General features: G+C 39.2%; 1 protein-coding gene across 9 annotated transcripts in view; it reads left to right on the plus strand.

The window, feature by feature from the left end:
• The window catches only part of LOC106670821, an 82071-nt gene that overhangs the window by 34641 nt on the left and 28986 nt on the right, over window positions 1-18444 (plus strand). For all 9 annotated transcript variants that reach the window (XM_024225276.1, XM_014401445.2, XM_024225279.1 and 6 more), the window contains exons 4-8: window positions 10723-10831; window positions 11337-11559; window positions 14499-14666; window positions 14767-14847; window positions 16470-16631. In XM_024225276.1, the coding sequence (XP_024081044.1) occupies window positions 10723-10831; window positions 11337-11559; window positions 14499-14666; window positions 14767-14847; window positions 16470-16631 (743 nt within the window). The remainder of the gene's footprint in view (window positions 1-10722; window positions 10832-11336; window positions 11560-14498; window positions 14667-14766; window positions 14848-16469; window positions 16632-18444) is intronic.

Below are 18444 nucleotides of genomic sequence, written 5' to 3' on the forward strand. Positions count from 1 at the left end.
AATGTGTGGTGATTAGTGACCGTTAATCGATAATTATTCAGAAATCGTGAGATGCGGTCTGGTGTGATGTAGGTTTCAGAAAAACATTTTCTTTATCGTGCCAAATAAACGATAAAGAAAATGTTTTTCTGAAACTTACATCACACCAGACCGCATCTCACGATTTCTGAATAAAAATTATTAACATTAAATAACATTCATACATACAAGGAACATCAAACTGACAACCACTTATATCTATTCATGTAAACATAATCTGTGATGCTTTTAAACATATCCTATTGTTTATCAACTACATCTTCGCTTTTGTAAACTATATTCAATTTTTACAATGTTTGTATTGTTTTCTAAATGTATGCAACTGTCAACCTACAACATCTACAAGCAGAAACGAAATTTATGGTGTTGTAAATGAATTATAGTTAAACTATATCTATATACATAAACGACATCCAATCGCTGATCAAATATGTACCTCTACAGGTAGAAAAGACATCTAATTAATTACCAACTACATCCACACATATAAATCACGTTGTGGGGTTTATTTTAGGAATTGTGGGTGGAGAGGGGTTGTTCGCCGTAAAAAGGATGGCAAGGAGTCCTCGAAGGGTAGAATTGTTTATTTTGCGGGGCGGGTCGGGTTTTGACAAGGTGCATTATCGCTCTTTAAAACGGTTCAGACGGCTGTCAATATCGAACAAGAACGGTTTGGGGCGGAGCCCATCGCTCACAGTGCGGATGGTTTTTTTTTTTATCGATAAATCCCTGTTGTCATGTAGATTGATATTATGAGAGGAAATATGCTCGCATGTGAGGGTGTTTCTTCCGTGTGCCTTTCACCCATGTCAGATGGAGATGAAAGTGTGCGTGACGATTTTCTGAAAAGCTTCCCTCCTCTGGACAACCGTAGAAGGGTGTGAAATAAATTAACCAAAGATTCGGTTTAGGAAGAGGATGAAGTTTTAATTGGACCCCTTTTAATTGGGGTTCGTCAAACTGCGAAAGGGGTGTTTTTACTCCCGCCCCTGAAGGGTTTTCAAATTTTAATCCGGAAAAGGGGCCAAGTTTTATTGTGCCCTTCGATAAAACGGCCCTCGGGGCTTCGATCCCGCGGTTCAATTTATTATAAGCAACCCTCTATGAAAGGGGGTGGCCATTTGGGCTGAGTAGGCCTGAATGGGGACGGTTTTTCCTAATGGATTACAAATGGACCTGGGCTAGAAGGTTGAGAAGACGGTGAAAAACGACAGAATCATAAGCACACAGGGGAGTCGATATTTATCTCTTTTCCCCGGACCATCCATGGGCATCAGCACAAGTCATAAACCAATAAGAAAGCTAATAAATACAGTCCAAAGGTCATACGTCAGAGGTTGTAGCTTGTAAAAGTTGAAAACATCCAAGATGACGATACCTCCCGGGGAATATAATTTTTAGGGATCTCCTTGGTTTTTCTAATTTTCTAAATTTCCACGTTCCATAGATGAACCTTATGAACCATAAATAATCCTTTGGGATAGCCTTATTGAACTTGTGTGTTTGTGATATACCCTGACACCCTGGGATGGTCTGAACCAAGGATATTTCTGTAAATTCGTACATCCATAGTTGCAGAACGACACAGTTTCCCTGAAAACTGGATTTCCTGATGCCTCTGCATGATGTTTTCAAAGTCCATAGTTAAGTTCTCGGACGGTCCAGTGATACTTGAACGGACCCTAGTTCTCCTCGGAATCTTTTGGTATGACCTCTATGTTGCGATTGTGACTTACAGGACTATGAAGTTGACCTTGACCCTTTTCTATTTTTTTCGAGTTTTAAACAGTGACCTTTCTACTGTTATTCGTCTTGTTGGTGAATGGACATACCATGACATCGTAGGAATGACTGAACAAACGATATTCTAGAAAAACCGTATCCATTCAGACTCGATCGTCTTCTTGGACGTTTTCTACTTTTTGAAGGTCTACTTTCTGTCATATGATCTTTGGACATTGTTTATTTATCTGTTCTTTTGGTCAATAACACATCCTGACATCCTGGGATTTCTGAAAATTCGTATATCGTTGTTTCAGACCGCTGTAGAACGTCATGGTTCCTTGAAAACTAGAATTCCCGATTCCTCTGCATGATGTTTTCAAAAGTTCACTGTTAAGTTTTGGAGGAACTAGTGATACTCGAAGGAACCGTAATTCTCTTCGGTATCTTTTGGTATGACCTCTATGTTGTAATCGTGACTTACAGGACTTTCCATGGACTGTCTGAAAAAATTGAACATCTTGTGATCCTAGCATGGCCTAAATACGGAAGATCAAGAGGAAATCATTAAAGACGGTTTATTTTAGGCTCGTCCTAAAATCGACCCGGGGGAGTCATCGCGTAAAGACCGGTAGGGGGTGTTTCCCAAATCAACTCAGGACAACCGAGTTAAAACCTTGTTAAAGCCGAATTACCATTTCACGACAACGGCACCCGATTCCGCCTTTGTTATGACCTGGTTAAACACGGATTAAGACGCGTCTACCGCACCTCGAGTTATCACTTGTGATAAGAGCCTCGTCCTTTTCACGATGTGCGAAGCAAACTCAAACAGGATTAGGTTTTGCCAAAAGGGTTAATACGGATTTGAGGGATTAACGGGAACCACCTGGTTCAACTTTAAACCTAAAGGATTAAATTTAATGAACGATTAAGATTGTATGAGAGCTTTCAACCAAAATTTACTTTACTTGTAACCCCACTTTTTTTTTTGTAAGAATAAAAGTGTATGGCAGGGAAATAAGTCTGAATAATACACGATAGCCGGAAAAAGGTTTTTCCTCTTTTGAGAGGAAATAATGATTTTTTCCTTCCCTCTTTTTTTTTTGTTATGTTTTCTGTTTTCGCAACAAGACTTTCCACTCTCGCCGACGTTAATAGGGTTAGGGCCGGGCTAATTTTCCGACCCCCGCCCCCTAGCATCGCGTAGGGTTTTTCTTTCTACTTTCCACAAACCACCCCCGCCACCGCACGCAAATGACCGTTTCAACGCTTAATTAACCCGTTCCATCGAAAGGGGGAAAAACGTTTTCCGGGATGGCTCCCGCAAACACGTACACAACAGCGGTACATAGGAAAAAAGTATATGAAGTCTGACATGTCCCTAATCCTCCCGAATCAAACCGTAACCCAGCCTAACACTACTTTACCAAACCTTAAACTAACCTAACTTAACCAAAACGATAACATAACATAATCCTGTTTAGGTTATTACTAATCTTAATCCTTATTTTACCTAACCTAACCTCAGTATACCTAACACTAACACACATAACCAAAACATAAATTTACCTACCCTATAACTAAACCTAATCTTTACTCTACCTAATATAACCTTAAATATAGCTGTACAGCTTATTACTTATTATTTTTCTAAGCCGATCCCTATTTCAACTTAACTGTTTCTAACCTCAATTCTAACTCTACCTATCTAACCTAATCCATTACCATCCTATTACTTAACCTAATCCTTACTCTACCTAACCTAACCTTAAATGTACCTAAGCTTTATAGCTTATTTTTACCAATCATTTTCCTAAGCCGATCTCTAATTCTATTTAACTCTTTCTAACCTAACCTATTCCTAACCATAACATAACTAATTCCTCTCTAATTTATCACTAACCTTAGTCCTTCTCTACCTAATCTATCTTAATTATACCTAACGCACATAACCGTCTTGGCCTTGTTCTATACCTTATACCTTATACCTAAGCCGTTGCCGGCTCTTTACAGTTTCTTAGGGTTGCTTAGTTTTTGCGTAGCTTTTCTATTATAGATGGAAGCGGTTGAACTTGTGGGTCAGAGTGAACGAGCAGAGAGAAAATAATATATAAATACATAAATAAATATATAAATACATATATAAATACATAAATATATAAACACATATACATATATAAATATATAAATACATAAATATATAAATAAATACAAAAATACATAAATACAGCAATACATAAATACACGGATACATAAATACACGGATAGATAAATACACGGATACAAAAATACAGAAATATATAAATACATAAATACAAAAATATATAAATACACGAATACATAAATACACGAATACAAAAATACATAAATATAAATACATACATATATAAATACATAAATATATAAATACATAAATATATAAAGATGACAAAAATCCANTAGATATATAAATATATAAATATATATAAATGATGATCATTCGCTAACTCCCATGTTGCACATAAAGCCTTAGCCTGAAGATCTACTGGTGGCTGTCCGGCAGTAACTTGCAATGCGTCAGTCGGCACTGTTCTGAACGACTGCGTAACAGCCAGCAATGCTTTCCGCTGCGCCTTGTCAAGTGCCGTCCATTCTACTATTCTTAATTTGCGCGTCCAGGCTGGTGCTACATATAATATGACCACTTTACATAATGCTTTGTAGTCGATATTTCTTGTTATGTGGGAGATTCCCCAGGGCGCCCCAGACAGCGATCGCATTACTGCGATTCGTACCAAGATTTTGTCATTTATCTGGCCTGCATTTGGCCCAAAACGCAGGCCAGGAGACATTTTGATTCCAAGGTATGAAATAACTGGGGGCATTTTGATAGTCCTGCCATCAATTCTGATGACTGGTGTGGAGCGTGTGTTCAGTCTGCCTTTCAACAACATCAGGAATGTTTTACCTGGGGCTAACTGGAGTTTCACTCTCCTGCACCAGTTATTCAGTATCGTGACCGCATCTCTGCCTTTTCTTTCAAGATCTAATTTAGTGTCTGCTGGAATTATTATGTCATCAACATAAGCAAGTGCTTTTATTCCATCATTGCTTAGGTCAATCGTAGCTCGTAACCTTCGAGGATTAATTGCTCCATTACTTTGCCAAGCACTGATAGTAGGGCTACCATTCGGTATGACGCAGGTCTCTCTGATTTTAGGAAGGCACAGATTTGAGACTTCTTCCAAACCGTTGGAAAGTAAATGCAGGCAGTCTACCATGAGTTTGTGAATATAAGGTAGTAGTATATCTGCACATGCCTTTACTACGAACGATTCCTCACGCCTGGTGCGCGTCCTGTTCTTAATCTACCAATAGCCGTATATACTTCATTTTCTGTCCATGGATTGGTAGTTTGATTATTCTGGAATGCGTAGGTTTTTGTCCTATGACAAAGCCATTTCATAAAGGCCGCCAAAGCGACATAAACAATCAATAAGGCAGAGTTCCAACGATTGAGGAGGCAGACGAGAGGTCGGCGGCAGGCCTAAGGCAGAGCCACGATGGATTGGAGTTACTCGGTCGCTTGCAACTTTAGAAAGAAGATAAAGTAAAAATAATAGTGTGTGACGTTATCAAGGCAAAAAACTGCTAGTGAAAAATTCTTGTGGAGTGGTGTTCGTTCATAAGGGTTCGTTACACTATACTATACAACTTGTCCAGTGAAAAGGAAACCAAAAAATAACTTTACGCTTAATTACTTTCTATCATAAGAAAATATTCCCTTTTCCTTACTAAATTAGTTGTAACCATTTATAAGATATATTTGATTCATTAATTTGTTATTAATATAAGGATATTTCATGTTTAACGGGTACGGACTTATTATTTTATTTAATTTTATTTTTTAAACCATATTAATCCCACAACGTTATAGTCCTGAGGTGCATTTGATCTGCGTCATCAATTGCCGGATCATCTACAGGGAAAGCTTCCTCTAATAATGCGTGACCAACTTCTTTCAATCCTGTAAGCTCACAGCCGAATGACTAGCGGGTATCGGTTAGTTACTTTCCCTATGGCAATTTTATAGTGGAGTCCCCATCTATTTTCGATATCTTCTTCCTCAGTGTAACATTTCCACGAGTTTCTCTTTGCTCTGCGAAGTGCTGTTGGAAAGGTGCGTTTGGCATCATGGTATTCTTTTTTACGATGTTCTCTTTCAGTTTGTTCCCTGCTATGTTGATATAGGCGCCGTGACGGTTGAGCCATTGATTTTTTCTCCGCTACTCCAGGTGTCCACCATACTGGGTGGGATGAAAACGCACATAACCATCTGTGCCTTTGTTTCATTTTTGCCGCACCTAAGCCATGTTTGGTTATTTGCAGCTTGTTGTCTAGCACTGCTATTTATGCTTTTTTGATTATAGACGGAAGCATTCTTATTTATATTTGACAGTCGCATCTCCAATCCATCTGGCGAGCTCTTAGTCTCAACGAAGATCAATCTTTCGCGCTCTTCAACAGCCCTCTTCACATTTTTTTCCTATATGTTTTTATAGTCCTAAGCAGTCGTTTTCGGCACACCAGCTAGCGTTAGTCCTCTTTTCCTGACAACCTGTGCCCACGATCCTTCGCTTGCCGCTTGGGTGTGTCTGGGTTGGTCCAACTTTTTTAATGATTTCCTCACCAGGTTCAGCAGTTTTCCTTATTTTTGACGGCGTTCTTGAGACATTCTTCTTTTGGTGCTGATCTGTACATGTATTGGGCTCATTGATTCCGCTCTTGACTGGCGCTACACCTTTGGCTTGGGCATACGTTAGCTCATTAACTATATTTCTAATAGCTGGCACTAATGCTTTTATTACTCATCCGCTGTTACGGACATCTCCATTGGTCCTAGCTTGGGATGCAGCTAGCGCTGCACTTAAAGTGGCATTTTTGTTAAGAGCTTGACCAAGCATGCCCACTAGCTTGTCCACAGCACAATCCCTACCCTACACCATACACATGCCTAAGCTTTATAACTTATCCTTACCTATCATATTCCTAAGACGATCCCTAATTCTAATTAACTGTTTCTAACCCTAATCCTAACTCTACTTAATCTAACCACAAATGTGCCTAAGCTATTTAACTTTTTCTTACCTATCATATTCCTAAGCCGTTCCCTAACACTTAGCATGTTACCGACCCTAGGATAACCAAGTCCTACCAAACTTATTCCTAAGTCCTACTCCACTAACCTTCACGTTATCTAAAAGAACATAAACCAATTTAACCCACCCCTAATCTTAATCCTTGAGGAGGCGTAGGTAGCCTCCACGGTTAAGGCTTTGACAGGGCGTTCTTGTCTATAAAGTAAGGGTCCTAGTTCTAATCACGCGGTCCTATATTCGAACCCGACGTACTTACAATTTCTTTCTCTCCCAAAAACACTGGCATTCCGAAGGTTCATATAACGTTGTAGTTGAAATACTACCGTTAAAAAAATAGTATCCTATCGCTAATCTTAACCCTACCTAAAGCTAACTCTGCCAATCCTAATCCTACCTATTTTACTTACTTACTAACCAGTGCGACAGTCCTTAGAGCAGGACCTGGACCTCATCAATAAGTTTCCCCTTCAGGAGCCATCTCCTTACACCGATTCTCCTCCACATCGTCCAACCACCTAAGCCGAGTGCGTCCTCGTATTCTTCCTCGTGGCTTCCCATAGAGGAGTTTCCTTGGAAGACTATCTTGAGCCACCCTCTCCTCGTGACCCAACAATCTCAATCTTCCCTTCTTTATATGGTAAATTATATCCGACTGGCCAAATAATTGCTTTAGTTAATCATTCTTACGTACTTTCCAATCGCCATCTACCGAATATTTTCCCGAAACCCCAAGAATCTTTTCCCTTTCTTTACCCATCGCCCATGTTTCGCTGGCGTACTATTGGCCTTATAATCTCTTTGTAAGCAATAATCTTAGCCTTGCGAGATAGGTGCTTGAACTGCTGAGCTTTTGTACCGCAAACGGGCATCTATTCTTGCCTTTATTTCTGCCGTTACATCATTCTTTGTTACTAAGGGTCCTAGATATTTAAAATTACGGTTTCCAAATTGAACTGGCCCTTCTCCACATCCATGGGTTCTCGAGGTGGTCATATACTTAGTTTTACCCTCGTTAATTTCCAGATCGCGCTTCTTGCTGGCTTCCTGCAGTTTCTTAAGTGACTCCTTGTTCTTGCTGTAATTAATACGCCGTCCGTATATGCCAGATGTATCGATAATCGCCGTCTGGGTTTGTTCTAATGGCTACCGCTCTTTCCAAACAGAGATTGAAGATGACACATAATAGTACGCGTCATCACAGTGCAAATCTACTCTAACTAAAGCCTAAATACCTAACCCGACCCTAACCTTACCCTACCTAACCCAACTTTATGCAGTCCCTAAAGCTACGAACTAACCATAATATTACTTATTCTTCCGTAACTATTCCTAATCTAACCCTGTTATGCATGTTAAAAAGGTTTGAAAGCAGAATCCTTTTTACCATCCTAGAAGCTACTTTAGGTCTCCAATCGTACCATAACGTAATTACGTGTTCTGTTTGCCCTCTTTATGTTTTTAAAACAATCCGGAAACCTGTGCGGAACGTTTTATACCTAGGCCCTATAATAATTCACCGAGTGGAAAGAGCAACTTTCTTTCCTTTTTCTAAATTATCAGGGCAAACTCGGCTTTTGTCTTAAGTTTAATTATTCAGCCGTGCTCGGGAACACTTTCGCGTCGTGTACTAATTGCGGATTTAAAACCGGCCCCCCGGGTGAATAAAGGGACGTTAAGGACGTGAAAAGGGCCCTTGGAAATAATTAAACAAAACCTAAGAGGGCCAAACTCTTCGATACACTATTTTTAAAATTCTTTTTTGAGATTTTTTTTCTCGTCAAATTTTATTAAATGACCTGATTAAAAAAGGATCGAACCGGAAACGGCCGCTTGCTAACGAAAAGCTCGATAAAAAGCTCACGGCTCAGGATATTGACAGTAGGCAGCTTCCTGTTTTTTCACAGACTCCATAAAACTTAGGAAGGTACTTCCCCCCCCCAAATTCGATTAGAAATCAAAAGTGATCTGTTTAATAAATCAACCACCGCGTTGTAAGTGTAAAATTGGAAAATCAAAATATGGGGCCAATTTTCTCCCTGATTACAATTCTGAATATCGATCGACAATCTTAATTTAACCCTTTTCCTTCCACCCTCCTAACGCAAAAAAATGAGAGTAAATTATGACCGATGGGGAAGTCAATTATGCAATTATTGATTATTGAATCCCGTACGGGATTGGGATAAAAAGGAAACCTGGATGAAAAAGTTTATTCTTAAACCATAACGGGATTTGACCGATTCTCAATTTTTTAAATATTGTTTTCTTTTGGTTTTTTATTGCCATGGAGCGTTATTTGTAAACTCCAAGAGAAAATACATAAGAAAAAGTTCAATTAGCAAAAATAAACACAACGATTTCACACAAAACCAATATGACACCACAATTTACGCACCACACTTTAAGCCCTGAAGATGACCGGAATAAAGGTCGAAAAGGTCGGGGATAAAATGAAAAAGGTGTGAAAAAGTCTCGTACTTGACCGATCCTCACGACTTCGACAAATTATTAAATGAAGAGCTATTCCCGCATTATGACGTCACATGGCTAAGGGAATTCCCTTTCTTTCTGTGTTCTTTCTCGGTTCCTCCTTTATTTTACTCCTTTCCTCAACGTATATGAAAATTATTGTCGTGTAAAAAAAATGTTCATATGTGTTTGAATAGCATAGTTACTCCCCTATCATGACGTTATATTGGCAAACTTTATTTTTTAATTATTTTTATGACTCTGGCGACACTAATGACCTGACCCTCGCATAGGTCCCTGAGCACTCAGGGCATAGAGGCAACGAAAAGGTTGACATGTTGGACAAAGAACTGATACCAGAACGGAAAGAATGGACAAAAAAAAATGGAATACTGACGTCTCCAAAACCGACAAGTACACGGTAGATGGAGTCTTCGGGATGAACCCAAAGACCGAGCTGCCAGAAACCCTAGGCAAATATGCTACAGTTTTCCAGTAAATCATAGAGATTGAACACTGCGCCAGGGAAATAAAAAGGCTAGGAGTACATTCCTGTATAATAGCCATCTCTCTGACAGTCAGGCAGCTTCGAAGACCCTGGCCTAATGCGAGGTGAAGGCAAAGAGTGTTTGGAACTGCATGGAGTCTCTGGCAAAGTCAGCGACACAAATGACCTGAACCTGGCATGGGTCCCTGGGCACTCGGGGCATAGAGGTGACTAAAAGGTTGACATGTTGGCCAAAGAGGGACATGGACTCTCTGGGTCCTGAACCCTACTGTGGCTTATCATCCTGCCATCTTAAAATGGATCCTTAGCGAGTCCAAAACCTGGTGGAATAATATCACAAACATGAGGCACGCGAGGAGATTCATAGAAGGACCATCCGCAAAACTCACAAAAGAATTACTGGAAAGCAACCGCAATCGAAGCAGGATTCTGGTTGGACTCCTGACAGGGCACTACCACATAACAAAGCACATGCACCTGACAGGAGTAAACAGAAGAAACACTGCAGATATTGCCAGGAAGAGGAGAAGACCTCAGAACACATTTTATGTTTTTGGGAAGATCTATGTAGGTGCAGGTTCTTGCAACTGGGGCAAGAAAAACCGCAAGCAGATCCTACACCAAGGAACCGCTGGCAAAGCTGTGGAGGTTGATTAAAAACCTGAAGCTGGACAGTGAGTTATAAAAAACAGGGGAGCACATTAGATCAACAAAGGACGAGGTGTAGATGACCTTGTGGTTGCTTCTTTTATCCCTATCCCATAGTCTCTCTTTTTCTCAATGTCTTTTTCATTATTTTCTCGTTTTATATGGCCGTTTTATGATGACTAATTTTTTTTTCAGTTTCTGACTTCGCCCAGGAGCTGTCACAGATGTACGAGCATCACGCCGAAGAGCTCCAGCTGCTCGTGGGCAACTACAGAAAGAAAAACGCCGAATTGAGAAAAGACGGGTTGGTATTAAGAAAAAATATTTATGGAAAAGTCTGTAATCAAGTACAGCCCGCGGTAAATGGGTTTCAATTATTTCATCCCGCCGACGATTTATAAGTTGAATTCAATATTTAAAATTCAATCAGACCCGACTTAGGGAAAGCCTCTAAGCCCCCGGCCGTGGGTGGTTTTCTCCGTTTGAGTTATCGCCCAGTCCGGACCCCAGGTGGCCTCCAAAGACTTTAACTTATCCTTGATAAACGCCCAACATTTTTTTTATACACCTTCGTCATTTTGATAACAGGGTTATCTCTCCGGGAAAAAACTTCACTCTCTACCCGGTAAAACAACAAACTTTATTGTAAAAAAATGAGATTGTTGATTGGGTAAGCACAGTTGATAAGAATCGGCCGACAATGGACCAACAGATTCAAAATTTCATTATGTCATCTTGCTCATTGACCAGGTTAATTTTGAATATGGTAAATAAATCTTTAGTCAATTATGCTTGTTTTCTCATTGCAGGTCGAGGGGAAGCAATTCTATGATTCAGCTGTGGGAGGGTCTTCTCCAGGAGGTCGAGGCCGACTCCCAGGCCCATGGGGAGATCGCCTCCGTCCTAGGCCACCAGGTATCGAGGCACACCCTGGAAAGAACCTTCTACAGGAAGGTGCAGGCGAGGAAGATACTGGCCCACAGGGAGAGCCTCGACTCGGTCATCGCCAAGTCCGAGGAGACACTCAGCAAGGTAGTTGATTTTTTAAAATAAATTGACTGATCGATCCTGTATCGGGGTAGGGGTAATTAGCCCGATCGATCAATAATTGACACGTCCGGTTCATGACGGATGTTGAAAGGATGATTGATCGACCGTCACAGTCAATGAGTGGATCCCAATCATCAAAATTTCTATTTTACCCTACTAAAAAAAAACCCTCTTCTCAACCCGGAAAATGAAAAATGAATATGAAATAAGATGGAAAATAAAGGCTGGAGAAAACCCTTTCCCAAAGACCAAATATTTTAGTGTTTAATTATTTTCTTTTTAAAATTTATTTATTTTAATTTAAAATCAAGAGGCCTTGTGGCATTTTTTTCACGCGGGTATAAAAGAATTGGAGTTGGTCCAACTGGTCTGCCTGGCCATTGTGGGATGACGCTAAAACTGTAACCAATACTAACACAGACGCGTCGGAAATATAGGTTTGTACGCTTTATTTATCTGAGGATGTGTCACGTTTTAAATCTGGCCTTGTAAATTAAATTAATGATGACGGCGTGAAAGGTGCAAACTACACAGAAACAAGGGTCAAAGTAGGCCCGAGAAAGAGGGCAAGTTTAGCAGTTCACCCATATGACGTTATAATCGGGGAGTAAAGGACTCATTTCAGTAAATATTTTAATTCATTTCATACGGAGTGAGAGATGATTATGATGAAGTAGTTGAACTACTACTGAACTACGAGAGTACAAATGAATTTTTCATTTTACAAATGTACTCATACAACGATAAATAGCAATAAAAAATACATGACAAAACTTTTAGTTAACCAATATGACGTCACAATCGGGGAGTAAAGGACTGTAGAAACTTAATGAATTTGTATCATTTCAGTAAATATTTTAATTCATTTCATACAGAGTGAGAGCAATACCTGCTTTGGCTATTTACCAATATGACATCATTATTAGGAAGTTAGCAAGTAGTTGAAGGACTACTAAACTACTATGAATTTTTTCATTTTACAAATGTACTAATAAAAAAAAAGAAACTTTTCAGATCACCAATATGGCGTAACAGACGGGGAATGAATGAGGCAATTCTTGAACGACGCATTGAAATTTTTCTTTACTGATGTCGATAAATATTATTTATATAAATATATGAAAATGAAGATCTCCGATTAAAACAACTGCAGGACACAAATTTAATGTGACGTTCACACGGACACCATTGTGGCATCACTGAAAATATGACGGCAGTCCTAGCAGGAAAACTGGCTACATGCAACGGCGTCCCCTATCGGTTCTTCCAAAGGACTTTTCCTCGGTCGTGAAACGGATAAAATGACAAAATGAATGAGAAAACACCAACGACAACAAACAGAGGGGAATAAAAAACACATCCCCGAGAAAGAACCGGCGTGAGCAAATGGTCTAACAGACTGAGGATAGGGCACACGGGTACTTAATGGTACCAGTGCGTGCATGATGGGCCAAGCCACTGTCGGTGAAGCAATTGGACTGCCCCATTTGAGATTTACATAGATTAGTCAGTAATGTGACAAACCTCCTCGATGAAAGATCGAGGTGTATGGATGAAAGGTTTCCGTTCCTTAAAATCTCCAATCTATACCTAAAGTTTAACACAGCTTATATGCCAAATAAAATATCTAACAACCTCAGTATAAAAGTAATCCAAAAACTAGTTCTTCTTCAGATCTGATTTATCTTGCTCAATTAATTTTCCTTTTGGATCAACTAGGGTTAAGAAATAATATTAATTTATTAGTTAAAGCAAGGCAAGGAATTAAGGCAAAGTAGCCCAGATGGTTTTAGGGATAAAAACGTAATCAGCAATATATACCAATAATAAATAAATACCTGGGGCACCAGTGGCAGCAACGGTTTAGGCATTGACACGGCGCTCATCACTATAAGGCAAAGGTCCCGGTTCGAATCCAGCGGCCCTACTACATTCGAACTCGACAATCTTACAATGGTTTTTTTTTTCAAAAACACCGGCACCCCGAGGGTTGATATAACCTCTGCTGTTGCGAACCCTCGTAAAAAAAATATAAAAAAATAAGAAGAAAATAAAAATAAATACCGTCAATAGTTCACCAATATGACATCAGAGTCAGGGAGTGCTTGAAGCTATTCACAGAACTATGAAATTTCACTTTTACAAATATACTAATAACAAGAGCTACAAATAGAGAGAGTAAATAGAGGAGAGAGAGAGAGAGAGAGAGAGAGAGAGAGAGAGAGAGAGAGAGAGAGAAAGTTTGTGGTTCACCAAATATGACATCATAATCGGTAGTAATTGTACTATTAATAAACTATGAAACACAATTGCACTTTCGATCCTACAAAATTAGCAAATGACGATAAACGCAAATAAATAAATATAATAAAAAGAAGAGTGAGAGTAAGAAAGATATTTTACGTTTCACCTATTTGACGTCACAATTGGGGAGTAAATAAACTAATAAATCATTTGGAGATCGTTAAATGCGGTCTGGTGTGATGTAGGTTTTAGAAAAACATTTTCTTTATCGTGCCAACATTTGCTCTTTATTGAGATCATCTTCAGGGCTCAAAGTGTTTGTTTTCTGTGTAGATGTGTCATTCTTGTGTGTCGTGTTGAGAGTGCCCACACACACACACACACACACGCACACACACGCACGCACGCGCGCACACACACACACACTCAACACGACACACAAGAATGACACATCTACACAGAAAACAAACACCAGACCGCATCTCACGATCTCCAAATAATTATTGACTAACGGTCACTAAACACCGCACATAAACTAATATACTTGAAGGACGACTTGAAACTTCGCTTTTTCAAACAGATCGTAGTCGAAATGTTTGGGTTATTTTTTTGTTGTACTTCCATTTTTACATATTGTTGTTCTTGTACATTAATGTTATTTTTTTTGTCTGTTTCAGTGCAGGCAGGAATACAAGGCGGCGTATCTGAGCCACATACAGGCTCCGATGTCGAACACGTCCCTCTCCGAGTATCTCGACGCGCACAACACGTACGTGACTCAACTGCACGCGACTAACGCCATGGTCGACACCTATTGCCGGGAGACACTGCCGGAGCTGTTAACTGTAAAAATCCGACTCTAATTATACGGAAAAAAATCCCCCGTTGCATTATAAACGGAACGTTGAATTCCATCGTCTCCCCTTGACCGAATTTCTGTTCCAGGAGTTGGAAGAGGTGTACAACGACCTCTGCACCACGCTGTCCGAGGCCATAGCGCAAGGGGCCGAGATCATTTCGAACAGGGTGGGTAAACGGATCAACGCCAGACCATTAATGGGGGGGGGGAAAGGGGTCGAAATAAAGTTTGATTTTCGTAAAGGGGTGAACAGACCCCCCGAACTAGATTTACCCACGGTCCAACCCTTCTGAAAGGAGGAAGAAAGCAAACTTTCCCATTTGAAATGACCAAACGACCCCAAAATCCCGATTCAATTTTATAAAAAAAAAACCTTTAGGTTCAAAGCTGAAGCCTCCTAAACTTCCGACCGAGCCGGCCTAACTTTGAACTTTGACAAGACGCCAGGGTAAATTGAGTGAAGGGGGCCAGGGCTAAGAGCCAAAACAATCTTTCCAAGCCAATAAAGCCATCCTTCATCCAAGCGAGAAATTAAAAATTGACAGGGGCGATATTTTTTCCTCCTCCTTCTTAATTTAATAACCCTCCATAATAAAAATCCAATTAGGTTGTTTATAAGAAAATGTATTCTCAAGCCTGGAAATGAGAACAAAAGGAGAGTAAACGAAATCGAAGAACAACAATTAAAATATTGGTGAACGAAAAAAAATCAATTTTATAGATTTGTTGATCAGATAATACGTGATAGGAAGAATTTTGAATGGTGGTGAATAACGGCGTGGGTGAAAGTAGATTTGATTGAACAATTCAGTTGGCGGACGGCAAAGGGCGTGAATGAACGACAGTGTGAATGGACAATTGAGTTGGTGTTTGACTGAATGACCCAGTGGAAGAAAGCGTGTGTGAAAAATTGAGCCGGTGGACGCGAAAGGGAATAAGTGAATGACTTACTGGGTGAACGAACATTTGTGTTGGTGGGCGGGAATGAGCGAATGATCGATAGTGTGAACAAACAACTGGGTTGGTGAACGCGAAATGGAATAAGTGAATGACTTACTGGGTGAACGAACATTTGTGTTGGTGGGCGGGAATGAGCGAATGATCGATAGTGTGAACGAACAAATGGGTTGGTGGACGGGAATGAGTGAATGATCTACGGTGTGAATGAACAATTGAGTTGGTGTTTGACTGAACGGCCCCGTGGGAGAAAGCGTGTATGAATGAGCAATTGAGTTGGTGGACGTCAAAGGGAGTGAATGAATAATTGGGTTGATGGACGCGAAAGGGAATGAGTGAATGACTTACTGGGTGAACGAACAATTGGGTTGGTGAAAGGGAATGATCGACAGTGTGAATGAACTATTGAGTTGGTGTTTGACTAAATGACCCAGTGGGAGAAAGCGTGTATGAATGAGCAATTGAGTTGGTGGTCTGGCTAGAGAAAGGTTGAACAATTCGATGGACCAATAACAGTAAAAGAATTACTGAAATGATTATGTGACCTGGTGAATGGCTGAATGAAAAACCGGACAAATTAGCAAACGATTGTGGGTGAATGTCTCTGGTGGTATAAAAAAGGTGAACGAGGGAAAGAAGTCGGGTGAATGACTGACTTGTCTATGACCGGTCTATAGTTCATTTTACAATTGTCCCTTCTTTTTCGTACTATACGAATCCGACATGGCATTTAGGGCGACCCCTTTTGCCAAAAAACGCAACCCCTCGTTGCAACAGGTCTGGAGGTCTTCCATTTTCAACCAGCTCAACATTTTCACGATCTGTCTTCCAGGCTGGAGCCCAGTCGAGGAGATACTGCACGATCTGGGGCGATTCGAAGGCGGTCGACCCGACGTCGGACACGGCAGCTCTCGTCCGCAACTCTGCGGTACCGAGTCAACCACACCCGACCCACAGGCTTCGGCTCTTCACGCCTCCTCACTCCGAGGACCAGGTAATCGATGCTCGGGCATTTTTTCCGTTTTGTTTTTGACGACGGCATCGATCCGTCCCGACAGTCAGATGGGACCAGTTCGCGACCGAGTCCCGACAAATTGCGCGTCACCCTCAGAGAACAAAACCCTTTATTCGACCCTCAAAGAAATCTGGACCAGGATAAGTCAGAATTAGGTAGGTAAGACAGAAGATATTCTTGAAGCACAGTTTTTTTCTACCATTATCGCAGACCCTTCGGAAAAGGAAAACCGGACGCCTAAAATTACCCCCGATCATCCTAATCCGCTCTGACAGCGTCGGAATCGTGTGCAACTTGATTGGACTGGACGGACCCCCTAGAGGTTTGAGCCAAAATCAACCGGAACCACTCTTATTTATCGGAAATTCTCAACATCAAACATTTTTCACCACGGTTTTCATACAAGAATTAGTTATTTTTGACTTGAAATATTGATTCACATATTTTTTTTTCAAGTAATCATTTTTTACCTGGAATATATAGTATATTCCAACAAGTCATTTCGACCTTATATTCTTTTTATTTCAAGAAGACATTTTTTACATGACTTTTTATTCAAATACCTAGTCATTTTCGACCTGAAACAGTTTTTTAAGCATTTTATTTTAAGTAGTTAGTTTTCACCATACATTTAAAAAAAATTATATTTAAAAATTTTTGTAAATGTTTTTACCTGACCTCATTGTTATTATATTTTTAGTAGTCCATTTTATCCTGCATAGTTTTTCCCATTTCAATTAATTATGTTTTACTTGCAATTATTGTTATGATCTATTCCAACAAGTCATTTTGACCTAGTATTCCTTTTATTTAAAGAAGTCATTTTGTACGACTTTTTATTCAAATAGGCATTTTCAACCTGCAACAATGTTTAAGCACTTTATTTTAAGTAGTTTTCACCATACATTAAAAAAAATATATTTAAAGATTTTTGTAAATTTTTTTACCTGACCACATTGTTATTATATTTTTAGTAGTCCATTTTGTCCTGAATAGTTTTTCCTATTTCAATTAATTATGTTTTACTTGCAATTATTGTTAAGATCTATTCCAACAAGTCATTTTGGCCTTGTATTCCTTTTAGTTCAAGAAGTCATTTTGGACGAATTTTATTTAATAGGCATTTTCGAATTGCAACAATGTTTAAGCATTTTATTTCAAGTAGTCATTTTGTTACCTGTAACTATTTTAATAATTTATTTCAAGAAGTTATTTTTTTACATGACTTTTTGTTCCAACAGTCCGTTTTCGTCAATTTTTTTTACCTGACCATATTCTTATTACATTTTTATAGTCAATTGTGACCTGAATAGATTTTTCCCTTTTAATTAATCCTTTTTGACCTGTAATTGTTGTTATAATCTATTCCAACGTCATTTTGACATTATATTCCTAACATTTCAAGAAGTCATTTTTTACTTGATTTTTTATTCAAATAGTAATTTTCGACCTGAAACATCTTTTTAAATATTTTATTTTAGGTTGTCATTTTTACCTGCAATGATTTTTATAACCTATTTCAACAAATCATGTCGACCTTATATTCCTTTTATTTCAAGAAGTCATTTTGTACATGACTTTATATTAAAATTGTCATTTTCGACCTCGAACAATGTTTAAGCATTTTATTTTATGTAGTCATTTTTTACCATACATTTTAAACAATTATATTTAAAGGTATTTTATCATTTTTTCCACCTGACCACATTTTTATTACATTTTAATAGTCAATTTTGACCTGAATAAAGTTTCTTCTTTAATTAGTCATTTTTCACCTGAAATTATTTTTATA

Source organism: Cimex lectularius, unplaced genomic scaffold, assembly GCF_000648675.2.
Source record: "Cimex lectularius strain Harlan isolate CLEC.00 unplaced genomic scaffold, Clec_2.1 scaffold21, whole genome shotgun sequence".
Taxonomy (NCBI): Eukaryota; Metazoa; Arthropoda; class Insecta; order Hemiptera; family Cimicidae; genus Cimex; species Cimex lectularius.